The sequence below is a fragment of the Molossus molossus genome, unplaced genomic scaffold (assembly GCF_014108415.1).
Source record: "Molossus molossus isolate mMolMol1 unplaced genomic scaffold, mMolMol1.p scaffold_m16_p_17, whole genome shotgun sequence".
In the NCBI taxonomy this organism is placed as follows: domain Eukaryota; kingdom Metazoa; phylum Chordata; class Mammalia; order Chiroptera; family Molossidae; genus Molossus; species Molossus molossus.
This window is the reverse complement of record NW_023425352.1, coordinates 26,950,012-26,964,290: the sequence shown is the minus strand read 5'-3', so window position 1 is coordinate 26,964,290 and position 14,279 is coordinate 26,950,012. Positions and strand designations below refer to the sequence as shown.

General features: G+C 39.7%; 1 protein-coding gene across 2 annotated transcripts in view; it reads right to left on the bottom strand.

Annotated features, from left to right (window-relative positions):
* The window catches only part of TM9SF3 (transmembrane 9 superfamily member 3), a 69,923-nt gene that overhangs the window by 49,310 nt on the left and 6,334 nt on the right, over nucleotides 1–14,279 (bottom strand). For both annotated transcript variants that reach the window (XM_036265110.1, XM_036265111.1), the window contains 2 exons: nucleotides 10,440–10,635; nucleotides 918–1,040 (listed from right to left, as the gene is read on the bottom strand). In XM_036265110.1, coding sequence (XP_036121003.1) covers nucleotides 918–1,040; nucleotides 10,440–10,635 — 319 coding nt within the window. The remainder of the gene's footprint in view (nucleotides 1–917; nucleotides 1,041–10,439; nucleotides 10,636–14,279) is intronic.

Here is a 14,279-nt window from a genome sequence, read left to right as displayed (position 1 = left end):
ATTTTGAGGGAGTTTCGTGTAAGGTTTAGCAATGTCAAAAACCCTTCAAGTAACAGGGGACCATAAAATTGGTATTAAAATCATTTTATGGAAAATTGTGAAAACACATTTATTGATTCAGTGTACAATCACCTTAACAGAGTAATTAAATAAATCTTGATTATGTAAATATTCCCAAACTTTTTTTTTTTTTAATCCTCACCCGAGGACATTTTTTCATTTTCTGTTCAGACAGAGTGGGAGGGAGAGACAGAGAAGCATCAACGTGAAAGGGACACATCGAGTGGCTGCCTCCCGCATAACCTAATCAAGGTCGGGGACAAGCTGCATGCCCTTAGTGGGAACCGAACCCGGGTCTCTCTGGACCTCAGGCCGATGCTCTAACTGCTGAGCAAAACTGGCCAGGGCCCAAACTTTAATTTTTTAATTTTTATTTTTTATCCTCACCCGAGGACATTTTTGCATTTATCTTCAGATAAAGCAGGAGGGAGAGAGAGAGAGAAAAACGTCGATGTGAGAGAGTGACACTGACTGGCTGCCACCCACAAGCCCCCACCGGGGCTGGGGACAAACTGCAACTGAGGTACGTGCCCTTAGCCGGAACCGAACCCGGGACTCTCTGGCAGGACTCCCAAACTTTAAATATAACATACAGCCCTGGCCGGTTTGGCTCAGCGGTTAGAGCGTCGGCCTGCGGTCCCCAGAGACCCTGGTTCGGTTCCCGCTAAGGGCACATACCTCAGTTGCAGTTTGTCCCCGGCCCAGGTTGGGTTGTGCGGGTGGTGACTACTCGATGTGTCCCTTTCACGTCGATGTTTCTCTCTCTCTCTCTCTCCCTCCCACTCTATCTGAACAAAATATCAAAAAAATGTCCTCGGGTGAGGATAAAAAAAAAAAAAAAAACATACAATACTCACCCCATATTGGTAAGTCATCTATGTACATCTGGTACCAGTAGTGATTTTTGATAGCATACACAAATGCATCTCTCTTTTCTTTATCTAAGTCAATTTCACAGTAAGTGGCTGGCATCACATCATCTGTATAAAATAAAAATTGCAAATTAACACATTGGTTTGCACAATAATTATAGAAAAAAATAACAGAAGAAAAAAGCCAACATTTCCTGAAGTTAAAATTTCTATTCATAATAGAAAATCAGGGTGATAAATGGGGGGCGGGGGGGTATTCAGTACACAATTCTTTCTTTTTTGTATATATTTAAGACTTTACAATCAAATAGTTTTAATCGTCTTTATTTTCAAAGATTAACTTACTGAGTGAAGAAATCATTCCTTAAATAAAGAAAACTATACAAGAACATTTACAAAGTAACCATTTTTTTAAAATATTTTTTCTTTTTTTAATTGATTTTAGAGAGAAAGGAAGGGAGAAGGAGAGAGACAGAAACATCAATGAGAGAGAACATTGACTGGCTGCCTCCTGCATGCCCCCAATTGGGGATCGGGCCCAAACCTGGGCATGTGCCCTGACCAGGAATCAAACTGGCAACCTCTACTGCATGGGTTGATGCTCAACAACTAGCCACATCGGCCAGGCTACAAAGTAACTTTAAAATGAATAATTTGATTTTCATTTAAAGAACAAAAATTAAAAAGCTTAATACTTGGAAAGTTTTCATTTAGGTATACAAAAACTTAAGAATATGTTCTTAATTAGGCCAACAATTTCTAGCTATAACATCTCTGAGATAAATATTCTTTTGAACATTCTTGGAAATGAAAGTCACTAGAAAACACAGATTCTACTTATGAATCTCTGTGATTCTTCATAATCAGAAGATTAAAAAGCAAACCTCTGTGTAGCAGGCAGCAGTGTTTATAAATTACCTACCTGAATGTTTCCTGGAGATCAATCACTTCCACTCTTGATTGTTTTAAAAAACACTGCTACCATAATACTGTTCAGATGGTCTCTAACATAAACCTTTCAAAATGTACTTATGATCATTAGTTTCTAAACAAAACAAACTAAAACCAAAAAAACCTCAGATACTCTAGATGTCCAACAAAAGGATTCAATTGTTTTTGTATATTACTTAAGCAATTAGGGGGGAAAAACAGAAATCAATCTTTTTTTTTTCATCCTCACCCAAGGACATTTTTCCATTTTTTTGTTCAGATAGAGTGGGAGGAAGAAAGAGGTGGAGAGAGAGAGGAGAGAGAGAGAGAGAAAGAGAAACATCGACGTGAAAGGGACACATCGAGTGGCTGCCACCCACGTGACCCAACCAGGCCCGAGGACAAACTGCAACCGAGATACGTGCCCTTAGCGGGAACCGAACCCGGGTCTTTCTGGACCTCAGGCCGACGCTCTAACCGCTGAGCCAAACTGGCCAGGGCTAGAAATCAATCTTAACAACAAAAAAGCATAGCTGTTTGTTTTTAGTTTTCCTGTACTATAACATCTGTTATTCAGAACTTAAAATGCAATTTCTCACAAGAAAAATGGTTAAATTTTTAAATATTGATTAAAAACTTCTTAAACATAAATTGCAGCTGAACTATGATTAACAGCTATCTATAATATTATTTCTACAAGAAATAGCAATCTGCATTATAACTCCCAGATACCAGTATCATGTCTCCCCAACCCTCAAAAAGAACAGCTCTGCCTTATTACAGCTCAGCCCGGAGGGGGTACCTCAAGACTACAATACCCAAGAAGGCAGGAAACACTGAAGTCCCATGAAAGAAGAGGGACCTTCTCTCATTCTCAAAGCGGGAGAAGAAAATTGCTTTGTCTCCAATAATAATGGCTCCCATACAGATTTTATTTCTACCCACGCCCTTTTAGACAGCAAGGAATTTAGGATTTTCATAATGGCAAAAAACTGAGGCTGAACAGAGGAGGAAGGGAAGGTAGAGGCTGAGACTGCTACAGAGGGTCCCTACAGCAAGATCTCGGAGAACTAGTAGCAAGAGGTCCACAAGTGGGGTTTTCATGGATTGTGATAATGCACAAAGGGCAGCAGGCAGCAACAGTTACAAAGGGAAGAGTGAAAATCAAAGGAAGGACCAAGCTTGAGCAGCAACAAATGGCCATAGTGGCTGAGGGAGACCTCACAGCTACCTGTCTGCAAAGCCACCAAATTCCTTCCGGTTATAATCAGATCTTCACTGATAACTGTCATTAACAATGCAGAGTTTTGCATATGAAATTCTGAGATATAACATTACTTATATAAAGCCTTTAAAAGATTTCTCCCTAACAGTCTGAACTTAAGTTCAACTCTCTTTTCTCAAATTTCTATCACCCCTTCTCCCTATACTCTAGCCAAACTCCACTGCCTGAAATTCTCACACACCTTGTGCTTTCTGGCCTCTGAACTTTTTTGCTTACGTTGTAAACTCCACCTCAAATGTCCATCCTAAAATCTTTCCCATTCCCCACACTCTCCCTGACTCCCCAAACCTCAAACCCCACAACCTTCCCCTTTCTCTGAAGTCCCATGGCTTTCTCTCCATACTTCCCTATGGCACCAGCCTGAACTACTTATAACCTCTTCCAGTATCTTACTCCTCAAAACCACTATCAGGTATTGAGAGCTGTTTATAACTGATTATAGCCTTTTTACCTCTAGCTATGCCTGTTATAGTACCCTTCACAAAGCAGGTACTAAAACAAAAAAAATGTTAACAAATTTTAAGAGCATGATGTTCTATGTATTTAGCAAAGAAAATCTCTATATTAAATTATGCACATATACATATATCTGTGTGTGTGTGTGTGTGTGTGTGTGTGTAAGAAAAAAATGAGGAGAGTAGCTCAAAAGGATTGACGAATAAGTCTTGAAGAGTAACTTTCACTGATGTAAAATCTAGAAATTCAGTGAAAGAAAAACTCTATCATGATGCCAGGCTATGAAAAGGGCCTTGGTTGGTCATATTTTAATGAAATTCCTCTTGCATGCATGTAGGCAAATACAAACACCAGAAATAATTCAAGAGGCTGGTTAGTCGAGAAACATAGCAATTCTCAAAGGAGAGAGTCACTTTAAAGATTAGGAATGCAATGTGTCTGAATATGCCAAATCATTAGTCGGCATTCTATACTACACTGAAAAACAATCTTAAACATCTGTTACCATGAACCACTGCTTTAAAATTAAAACATAGTTCTTAGATGAAATACACATCTATGAATTTTGAAGATGATGCAATTAAAATTTTACCAATTTATTTACCAATAAATACTTTTTATGGGGGGGGAGAAAAACAAACCAAAGTTATAAAGTGGGAAATGTTAATACTGATTTTTCAGAAAGCAAGGACAGATTCTGGAAGCTGCATATCAATAAGTCTGTCATCAATTCTCAACAACACTCCAGATCAATAGTTGAACTTATAGTGAAAATATGAGAAAAGAATGTGATAATTATTTGAGTTCTCTATGAACGTATCAAGCTTCACTTTGTTTACTTTCTTTCTTAATATCATTACAAAACTGCAAAATCAGAAATACTCTACCTCAAATTCAGCAAAGTTTCTCATGAAGTCACTATAGACAAACTCACAACAACTGGGCAGAAACCTGAGTTTTCATCTGGGATCCCCTCCTTACTAGCTATGTGAATAAAAACAAGTCATCTAACCTCAAAACAGAGATAATGCTATCTTTTCCGGAGTTGTACTAATTTAAAGTGTCAATATAGTCAAAGTGTTAAGTTTCCTTGGGGCACACACTTCTTTAAGAATCCAATGAAAGTAGTATCTCCCTAACCCCCTCAAAATGCACATTCACACCAAACTATGTGTACAATTTCAGGGAGCCCATGGAGCCTACCATAGTGCTGGAATGCAGTAGTAGCCTTCAAAAACTGCTAAATAAAATTTTCTAAAAGGGGGGAAGTGTCCAGCCGGCATGGCTCAGTGGCTAGGCATCGACTCATGCACCAAAAGGTCGCCAGTTCAATTCCCGGTCAGGACACATGCCCAGGTTGTGGGCCCGATCCCCAGGGGAGGGCATGCAGAAGGTGGCCAATTGATGTTCTCTCTCATCCATGTTTCTATCTCTCTCTCCCTCTCACTTCCTCTCTCTCTAAAATCCATAAAAAAAAAAAAAAAAAAGGGAGGGGGGAGAGTGACTGGAAAAATTGATATATTCACAGTTAATTAACCAACCATATATAAAGAGTAATGATTAACTGACCGACCTCATTGGCAGTATAAACTGTACGATTTTTTTCTAGATGGCTATTTAGCAACATGTATCAAGAACTGCCTTGCCCTGGCCGGTTTGGCTCAGCGGTTAGAGCGTCGGCCTGCGGTCCGGAGAGACCCGGGTTCGGTTCCCGCTAAGGGCACGTACTTCGGTTGCAGTTTGTCCCCGGCCCTGGTTGGTCGTGCGGGTGGCAGCCACTCGATGTGTCCCTTCACGTCGATGTTTCTCTCTCTCCCTTCCTCTCTCTCCCTCCCACTCTAAAAAAAAAAAAAAAAAAAAAAAAAAAAGAACTGCCTTAAAAATGTTGATAGCCCTGGTCAATTTGGTTCAGCGGTTAAGAACATTCGCCTTAGGACCAAAGGGTCACAGGTTCAATTCCTATTCAAGGGCATGTACCTGAGTTGCAGGTTCAATCCCCCAGACCCAGTTGTGTGCAGGAGACAACCAGTTGATGTGTCTGATCTCTCACAATGATGTTTCTCTCCCCCGCCCCACTACTGTCTAAAAAGATCAATGGAAAAACATCCTCTAGGGTAAAGATTAACATAAATAAATAAGTGTTTATAGCATTTGATTCAGTAATTCTACTTTTAATAATTTATTCTAATAGCCCTGGCCAGTTTGGCTCGGCGATTAGAGCATTGGCCCTTAGACTGAAGGGTCTCAGGTTCAATTCCCGGTCAAGGGCACGTACCTGGGTTGCAGGTTTGATCCCTGGCCCAGGTTGGGGTCCTTCAGGAGGCAACCAATCGATGTGTTTCTCTCTGTTCCTCCCTCCCCTCCACTTTATCTGAAAATCAATGGAAAAATATCCTCGGCTGAGGATTAACGACAACAACAACAAAAAAGTAAAAATTAAAAAAAATGGCCCTGGCCGGTTTGGCTCAGCGGTTAGAGCATCGGCCTGCGGTCCTGAGAGACCCGGGTTCGGTTCCCGCTAAGGGCACGTACCTCGGTTGCAGTTTGTCCCCGGCCCTGGTTGGTTGTGCGGGTGGCAGCCACTCGATGTGTCCCTTTCACATCGATGTTTCTCTCTCTCTCCCTTCCTCTCTCTCCCTCCCACTCTACCTGAACAAAAAATGGAAAAATGTCCTCGGGTGAGGATAAAAAAATAAAAAATAAATAAAAAAAATAAAAAAATGTGTACCAAATACGGAAAAGGAGAAAGTAGGGGAATAAACCTGATATTGAGTTTCTCAAAGATCACACATTCTATTCTGTGTTCTCCTTATTTGTGATCAAATAGTTAAGTTACCATCCTGGTCAGAGTGTCTCAGGTTCAATTCTTAGTCAAAGGCAGACCCTGGGTTACAGGTAAGATCCCTGAGTGTGTGGGAGGCAACCAATGGATGTGTCTCTCACATCGATGTTTCTCTCTCTCTCCTCCCTCCCTTCCCTCCCTCTCTCCCTTCCACTCTTCTCTAAAAGAAAAAAAATCAATGGAAAAAATATATCCTTGGATGAGGATTAACGCGCCCCCCCCCAAAAGTTAAGCTACCTGATTAAATTAATACACAAACCTCAGGGCATGTTTACAATAATTCATAAAGCTATAGGCTAGGTAACTGGTTTAAATTTACAAGTTCATTTTATAATTAAGCCCCAAGGAATATAATGGGGGGAGGGGGGGATGCAAATATGTATATATACCTATTTTCAATAGCAATAACAAAAAATATTCTAAAAACAAGAATAAAATTTAAGACTTCCGGTCAAGATGGCGGCGTAGGTAAACGCGGTATCCGTTCTCCCACAACCACATTAAAGTTACAACTAAACTACAGAACAACCATCATTCAAAACCGCCTGAAATCAAGCTGAATGGAAGTCCTACAACTACGGAATTAAATCAGCAGCCACATTCAGACTGGTGCCCCGCTCAGGGTTCCAGTGCCAGGAAGAGAAGTCCCCATAACTTCTGGCTGGAAAAACCAGCGGGAACTGAGGCTCGGGGAAGCTGAAGCAGCTGGAGCCCCAGGCAGCTCCTTAAAGGGCCCGCGCACGGACTTATCGGACTCTCTCCCTCTAAGCTTGGAGGGGAGGCAGCCCGAGGGGTGCCAGAGACATACAGGGAAGAACTGAGCTGTTTGGCACTGGAGCAAGGGCTGGAGAGGGGGCTTTCTCGGGGACAAAAGTGCTGTAAGAGGCCTTTGTTCCTTTGGTGAGCCCTTCCCGGGGGCGGCAGACCATCTCCATATCTGGGACTCCAGTAACCTGGCTCACACTGGTAGCCCCGCCCTGGTGACTCCCTGAGCCCCCGCCCCACCCCACCCAACTTTCAAGCCCACCCAAGCTGTTGCCACTTGCTTAACCATAGGATTGGCCGGTCTTGGATCCTGCTTCAGGTTTTTCCTAAATTCTTTCAAACGAGCAGCATCTGGTCTCTGCTAGCCCCATACCTCTCATTAAGTAATACACAGAAACAAACACAGGGAGGCAGCCAAAATGAGGAGACAGAGAAACAGGTCCCAAATGAAAGAACAGAACAAAACCCCAATAAAAGAACTAAGCGAAATGGAGATAAGCAACCTAACAGATACTGAGTTCAAAATACTGCTTATAAGGATGCTCAACGAACTTAGTGAGAACCTCAGTGAACTTAGGGAGGGCCTCAAGAGCATAAAAAAGGACCAGTTAGAAATCATGGATACACAGAATTGAAGGAGGCATTAACTGAAATAAAGAATAATTTACACAGCTTCAATAATAGAGTATGTAAATCCAAGAAGCAAACCATCGATTTGGAATATAAGGAAGCAAAAAATCCCCAATCAGAACAGCAAAAAGAAAAAAGAATCCAAAAAAATTAGGATAGTGTAAGGAGCCTCTGGGACAACTTCAAGCGTGCCAACATTCGCATCTTGGGGGTGCCGGAAGGAGAAGAGAGAGAACAAGAAATCGAAAACCTATTTGAAACAATAATGGCAGAAAACTTTCCTAACTTGGTGAAGGAAACAGACATACAAGTCCAGGAAGCACAGAGAGTCCCAAGCAAGATGAACCCCAAGAGGCCCACACCAAGACACATCATCATCAAAATGCAAAAGGTTCAAGACAAAGAGAGAATCTTAAAAGCAGCAAGAGAAAGGCAGCTAGTTACCTACAAGGGAATTCCCATTAGGCTGTCAGCTGATTTCTCAAAAGAAACTTTGCAGGCCAGAAGGGAGTGGCAAGAAATATTCAGAGTGATGAAAACCAAGAACCTACAACCAAAATTACTCTATCCTGCAAAGCTGTCATTTAGAATCGATGGACATATAAAAACTTTCCCAGACAAGAAAAAGTTAAAGGAGTTCATCACTACCAAACCGTTATTATATGAAATGATGAAGGGTCTTTTTGAAGAAAAAGATAAAATGTATGAACAAACAAAATGGCAATGAATACATATCTATCGACAATGGAATCTACAAACAAAATGAACAGGCAGAACAGAAACATTCTCATAGATACAGAGAACATTTTGTTGGTTGCCAGTTGGGAGGGGGTTGAGGGAATGGGTGAAAAAGGTGAAGGGATTAAGAAGCACAAATTCATTGCTAGACTGACAAACCTCAAAGGGAAAAGGGTTTGGGGGGTGGGAAGAAATAAACCAAAGAACTTATATGCATAACCAATGGACACAGACAATAGTGTGGGAAAAGGTGGGAGGGGGGTGGGAGTGGGGAAGAGGGGGTCAATGGGGGAAAAATGTGGAACATCTGTAATACATTTTACATCCAACAATAAAGATTTGAAAAATAAAATAAAAAAAAAAAGAATAAAATTTAACTAATTAAAGTTAAACATTATTTTTCAAATCTCATTTCATATCATCCTCCCACAAGTGCAAAAATTGCCAGAATTCAGTTACTGTTCATTTTACACATTTAGGCAATGAAATCAAATTGGAATAAACAACTTTACTGAAACCGATACAGTAAAAGAAATAGGATTAAAATTCAAAGCTCCTGATTACAAGATCCATGCCCTATTCAAAAATCAAGACACCTAATCAAAGATTCTGCAAAAATTCATGCTTCTACTCACCAGATTAAAAATGTCTCTGCAGGAAATACACTCTCTGACAAACTTCACAGAGCAAAATAAAAAGTATAAACACACTCAAAGGACCTAAGGATCTTTTCAATTTTAACATGTTTTTGACTTAAAATTTAAAACCACATTATCCTAGCCATGGCTGGTTTGGCTCAGTGGTTAGAGCGTTGGGCTGCAGACCAAAGAGTCTCGGGTTCAATTCCAGTCAAGGGAAAGTACATTGGATGTGGTTCGGTCCCTGGCCCTGGTTGGGGTGGTGGGGGAGGCAACTAATTGATGTGTCCCTCTCACATCAATGTTTCCCTCTGTCTTCCCGCACCCCCCCATCTGAAGATAAATGGGAAGTATCATCGGGTGAGAATTTTAAAATAAATAAAACCACACTATCCTATAAGTATTGAGAGTGTAAATTAATACAGCACTTTTAAATACATTCTAAGCCAATAGTACACATTTGAAATTGAGGATTTACACAAAATTTTTAAGTGTCCATACACCTCATTACATCCCCGCACCTCTAGAAATTACTCCATTATGAATCTAAGAAGGCCTTCCCCAACCACCTATGTCAAATCAATCAGTAGAGGGTTTACTAGAATATATTTCTGAGAAAGAAATATGCTAGGAAAATATAATTTTATTAACAATTATTCATTGTTATTTTATAAATATTCAAAATAAATCTTTGTTAGCTACTACTACATTTTTCTAAATGTAATGCACTTAAGTTATAGGTTAAAACATTTCTTAGAGCACAGCCAGTGTGATTCAGTGGATTGGGCGTTGTCCCATGGAATGAGAGGTCCCTTTTCAATTCCTGGTCAGGACACATGCCCAGGTTTCGGGCTCAATCCCCAGTGGGGGGGCATGCAGGAGGCAGCCGATCAATGTTTCTCTCTCCCATCAATGCTTCTCTCTCTCTCTCCCTTCCTCTCTCACTAAAAAATTAATAAAAACGTATTAAAAATATATATATTTCTTAGAGTCTAGAGCAGTGGTAGGTACTCAAATGAGCAACATCTGAAGACTTTTCAGCTGTTACAACTGGAAAGTGCTACTGGCACCTAGTGGGTAGAAGAAGCGAAAGATACTTCTACAATGTACAGGATAGCCCCTCACATAAAGAATTATCCTGCTGCAATGTCAATAGTTCCAAAGTTGAGAAACCCTGGTCTACAATCTAACTTGTATTAGAAGGACTATTAAGGTTTACTTACCTTTGAATTTAATATCCAGACCACTAAATTCTAATTCAACTCCTTGAAGTGCTTCTCCCAGAGTTTCATGGTAATGACTGATACTTCTTTTTGACCCCACACAGAATGGAAGTGAAAAGTATTTATATGTCTCTTGGCGATTATGGTAGGGCCCAACAGTATTCATCCATAAGACAACTTCCTCCTTATCGTGATACTGAAACAAAAAAAACAAACAAAATATATTTTTTAAAAATAATATTCAAATTAAGGGACTATTTTTTATTTGTTCTAAACAAAAGTATACTGTCTCTGTTTAGGAAGCTATAAAATAAAATACTGGAAGTTTACTTTAATCTGATGATTAATGTCCACACCTTAAAAAATGAAACTTGTTGAATTTTAAAATTATATCCTTTGATTGCGGTCGTAGGCAGATCCACCTTTTCCAAACTTTGTTTTACAGATGGTAGTTTAAACAGAATCCAGTAACTCAGTAAATGTTTATAATTATTACTTACACTATCAAATAATGGTAAGCTTAGAACCAACATGATTCTCCATGCTAACATGACAAGGAAGGAGGAAAAAAATCAATAGCTTATCTAAACCTCATGTTAATCATTAGAAACTCCAAAAATCTGTTGCCAGTGAGCACAAATAAAATTTCATTTTCTTTCTAATCTTATCCATGTCACTAGTCAAAGTACCAGAGGAGAGAAATGACTAAACAAGAGAAAGAGAAAACCATACTATGAAACTACCACAATCTATTCAAACAATCTATCTTCCCATTTATCAGCCTGAAAGACATATATTCTATATTTCTTTGAATAAATATCTATGGCTGTACCCATCAGTGAATACCACACTGGAGTATGGTTCAATAACTTTGGGTAGGTAGGTGACCACCTTTCCAGTGTCCAACTGGGGGATTTGTCAAAGATTTCTAAGATCTCAAGTTTAAATGTCCAATGATTCTATGAAAAGCAATTATCCAAGTAATTTAAAAATTAGTAACCCTAATTTAGCAATATAAAGTCAACACAGGATACAATTTAAGTCAACTAATAGTGCAGAAGTTAAATCTCTGAACAATTATTTACCAAAATTATTTACCAAGTGCCTACCATGTGCCAAACAGTAACTTTATAACTGAGGATAAAACTTTGAACAAGACATGTTCACTGCCCTACTGGAGTTGAGAGCCTGAAGGGAATTATGGACATTGAACAAGAAATTATAATCAAGTAGGGTGCTATGAAGCATGTAACAGAGGAAGCTATCCACCTAGCCCAAACACCAAATCCTTAGCTCTCTCTAATCCTCCATCTAAAACTAATAAACAAACATTTTGAATCAAAATCCAACATCTCCAAAACCCAATTCATCCCACCCAAATCCACCCCCTCAACTTTGTTTTTCTAATGGTACCATTCTCTCAGACATGGAGCTCAAACACCAACTCCCTCTGCATTCCAAAAAACTACTGACTTGTCTACTCTTATCTAAAGCATCTGTCTCTTCCTTTTGATTCACAGCACCAGCATCCTAGAACTGAGATCTGATCATCTATCTTCAAACATAATAAATGTCTCATTGCTCATATAAGGCATCATCCACGTCATCAAGGAAACAACGAATTATCTCACTTTTTGGCTACATGAGACATATGCCAAGCAGTGTGAAGTGTTAAGGATATACAGATAAATTACTGCCCTTTCTTTAAGAAGTTCACAATCCATAGAGAAGCCAGACAAGTAAATGATTAACAATGAAGATATGTGTTATAATTAAGATAGTAAAGGGCTATAGTAGAAACAATAAAGGACTGATTAATTCTGCTTTAACAGAGAAGGGTCAGGATTAATAATAGTACAGAAAATTATAAACTATTTCAAGTGAATTCAGAAAAACAGCTGGTAATATTCATGTACGAAGGAATAAATCCATACATCCCCATTCAGTTCCATCCAATGCTTATGGTCACATGGCACTAATCAATCAAGGCAATCCTTTCTGCAAAACAATATGGATATAAGAATCCTCAAAACAGTGCTCTAGCCCTGGCCAGTTTGGCTCAGGGGTTAGAGCGTCGGCCTGCGGTCTGGAGAGACCCGGGTTCGGTTCCCGCTAAGGGCACGTACCTCGGTTGCAGTTTGTCCCCGGCCCTGGTTGGTCGTGCGGGTGGCAGCCACTCGATGTGTCCCTTCACGTCGATGTTTCTGTCTCTCTCTCCCTTCCTCTCTCTCCCTCCCACTCTATCTGTACAAAAAATGGAAAAATATCCTCGGGTGAGGATAAAAAAACAAAAAAAACAAAAAACAGTGCTCTAAGCCAATCACTATCAACTGACTGAGTCGGCATTAGAACTGAAACCTGGTCAGTAGGCAGGAAGCTCTCTCCATAATATAATGTATGCAAAACGTATTTAGTAAATACGATGGAAAAACAATGAAAAAAGATGCTGACAGAGTTTCTAACAACATAGTAAAAGAATTTCGAAGTATGTGCACTGACCGACATATGCACTGACTGCAATGGTACCCTTTTAGAGAAATAAGAAAGTGGAGGTAACAAAATACATCCATTTAAAATTAGAATGCTGAATGAGAGGACCTATTAATGAGGACCTTGCCATTATTCCAGCTGAGAGTTTAAATGTAACTCATAAAAATAAGCACAAGAACACTTTCCTTAGAAATCTTAATACTCATATTCCTTTAAAAAGACATAAATTTGAACAATAAAGAAATGATTGCTAAAATAGGATGTTCGTGCCCTGGCCGGTTTAGCTCAGCAGTAGAGCATCGGCCTGCGGACCAATGAGTCACAGGTTCAATTCCGGTACCTTGGTTGCAGTTCGTCGGGGCCCTGGTCGGGTGATGCTGGAGGCAACCAGCAGTCATTGTGTCTCACATAGATGTCCCCACACACACACCTTTTCTCCTCCCCACTCCCTCCCACTCTATCTGAAGATAAACAGAAAAATATCCTCAGGTGAGGATTAAAAAAATTTAAAAATAGGATGTTCATTTATTTTATACAAACTGAAACATAGGACTAAAATAATTTAAGGGTCACAGTTTGTGTTAAACTACATATTCTGATATCACTCCTTTTAAACATTCATGAAACCTGTTAAGAGAGTAGAGTTGTGATGACATGATGCAAACTATAAGAAAATATACACCATTTTGTAGTCTAGGATTCTTTCTGGGAAGAAGACTAAAAATAATAATTAAAATATATAAATACAGTGTACATATATGTAATACATTCACATATCCATACACATATAATACACACACACACACACACACACACACGTTAGGGTGAATACTGAAGCAAAAGTGTTTCTTTTACATTGTTCCTTATGCAGACCATGATCATATATAAACTTATGTTTACTTTTTGTTGCAGTTCTTGCCTGTCCCTAAGAATAAGCACTCCCAAGACAAGGTCAAAACAAGAGTTATTTTCCAAGAGAGAAAATGTGTCTTAAAATATCTTGAAATTAGAAAATACCAAAAAAACATCAATGTCAGAGAGAGACATCGATTGGCTGCTTCCTGAAGGATCCCGACAAGGGCCGGGGACCATACCTGCAACCCCTGACCAACCCTGGACCTTTTGGTCTGAGGTCCGATGCTGTAAGTGCTGAGCCAAACTGGCCAGGGCCACACACCTTATGAAAGAGAAGAACAACTTTCCCTTCACTAAAACTGCTGAGAAAGTTCCTGAGCTCCCCAATTCCATGGGAAGAAATTCACAGGTAAGGCTATTCCCTCTACCCTCAGAGTATGACCAGAAGGGGAGCAAAAAAGTCAAGGAAGCACAGCAGTGGATCGGGAGTCCCTG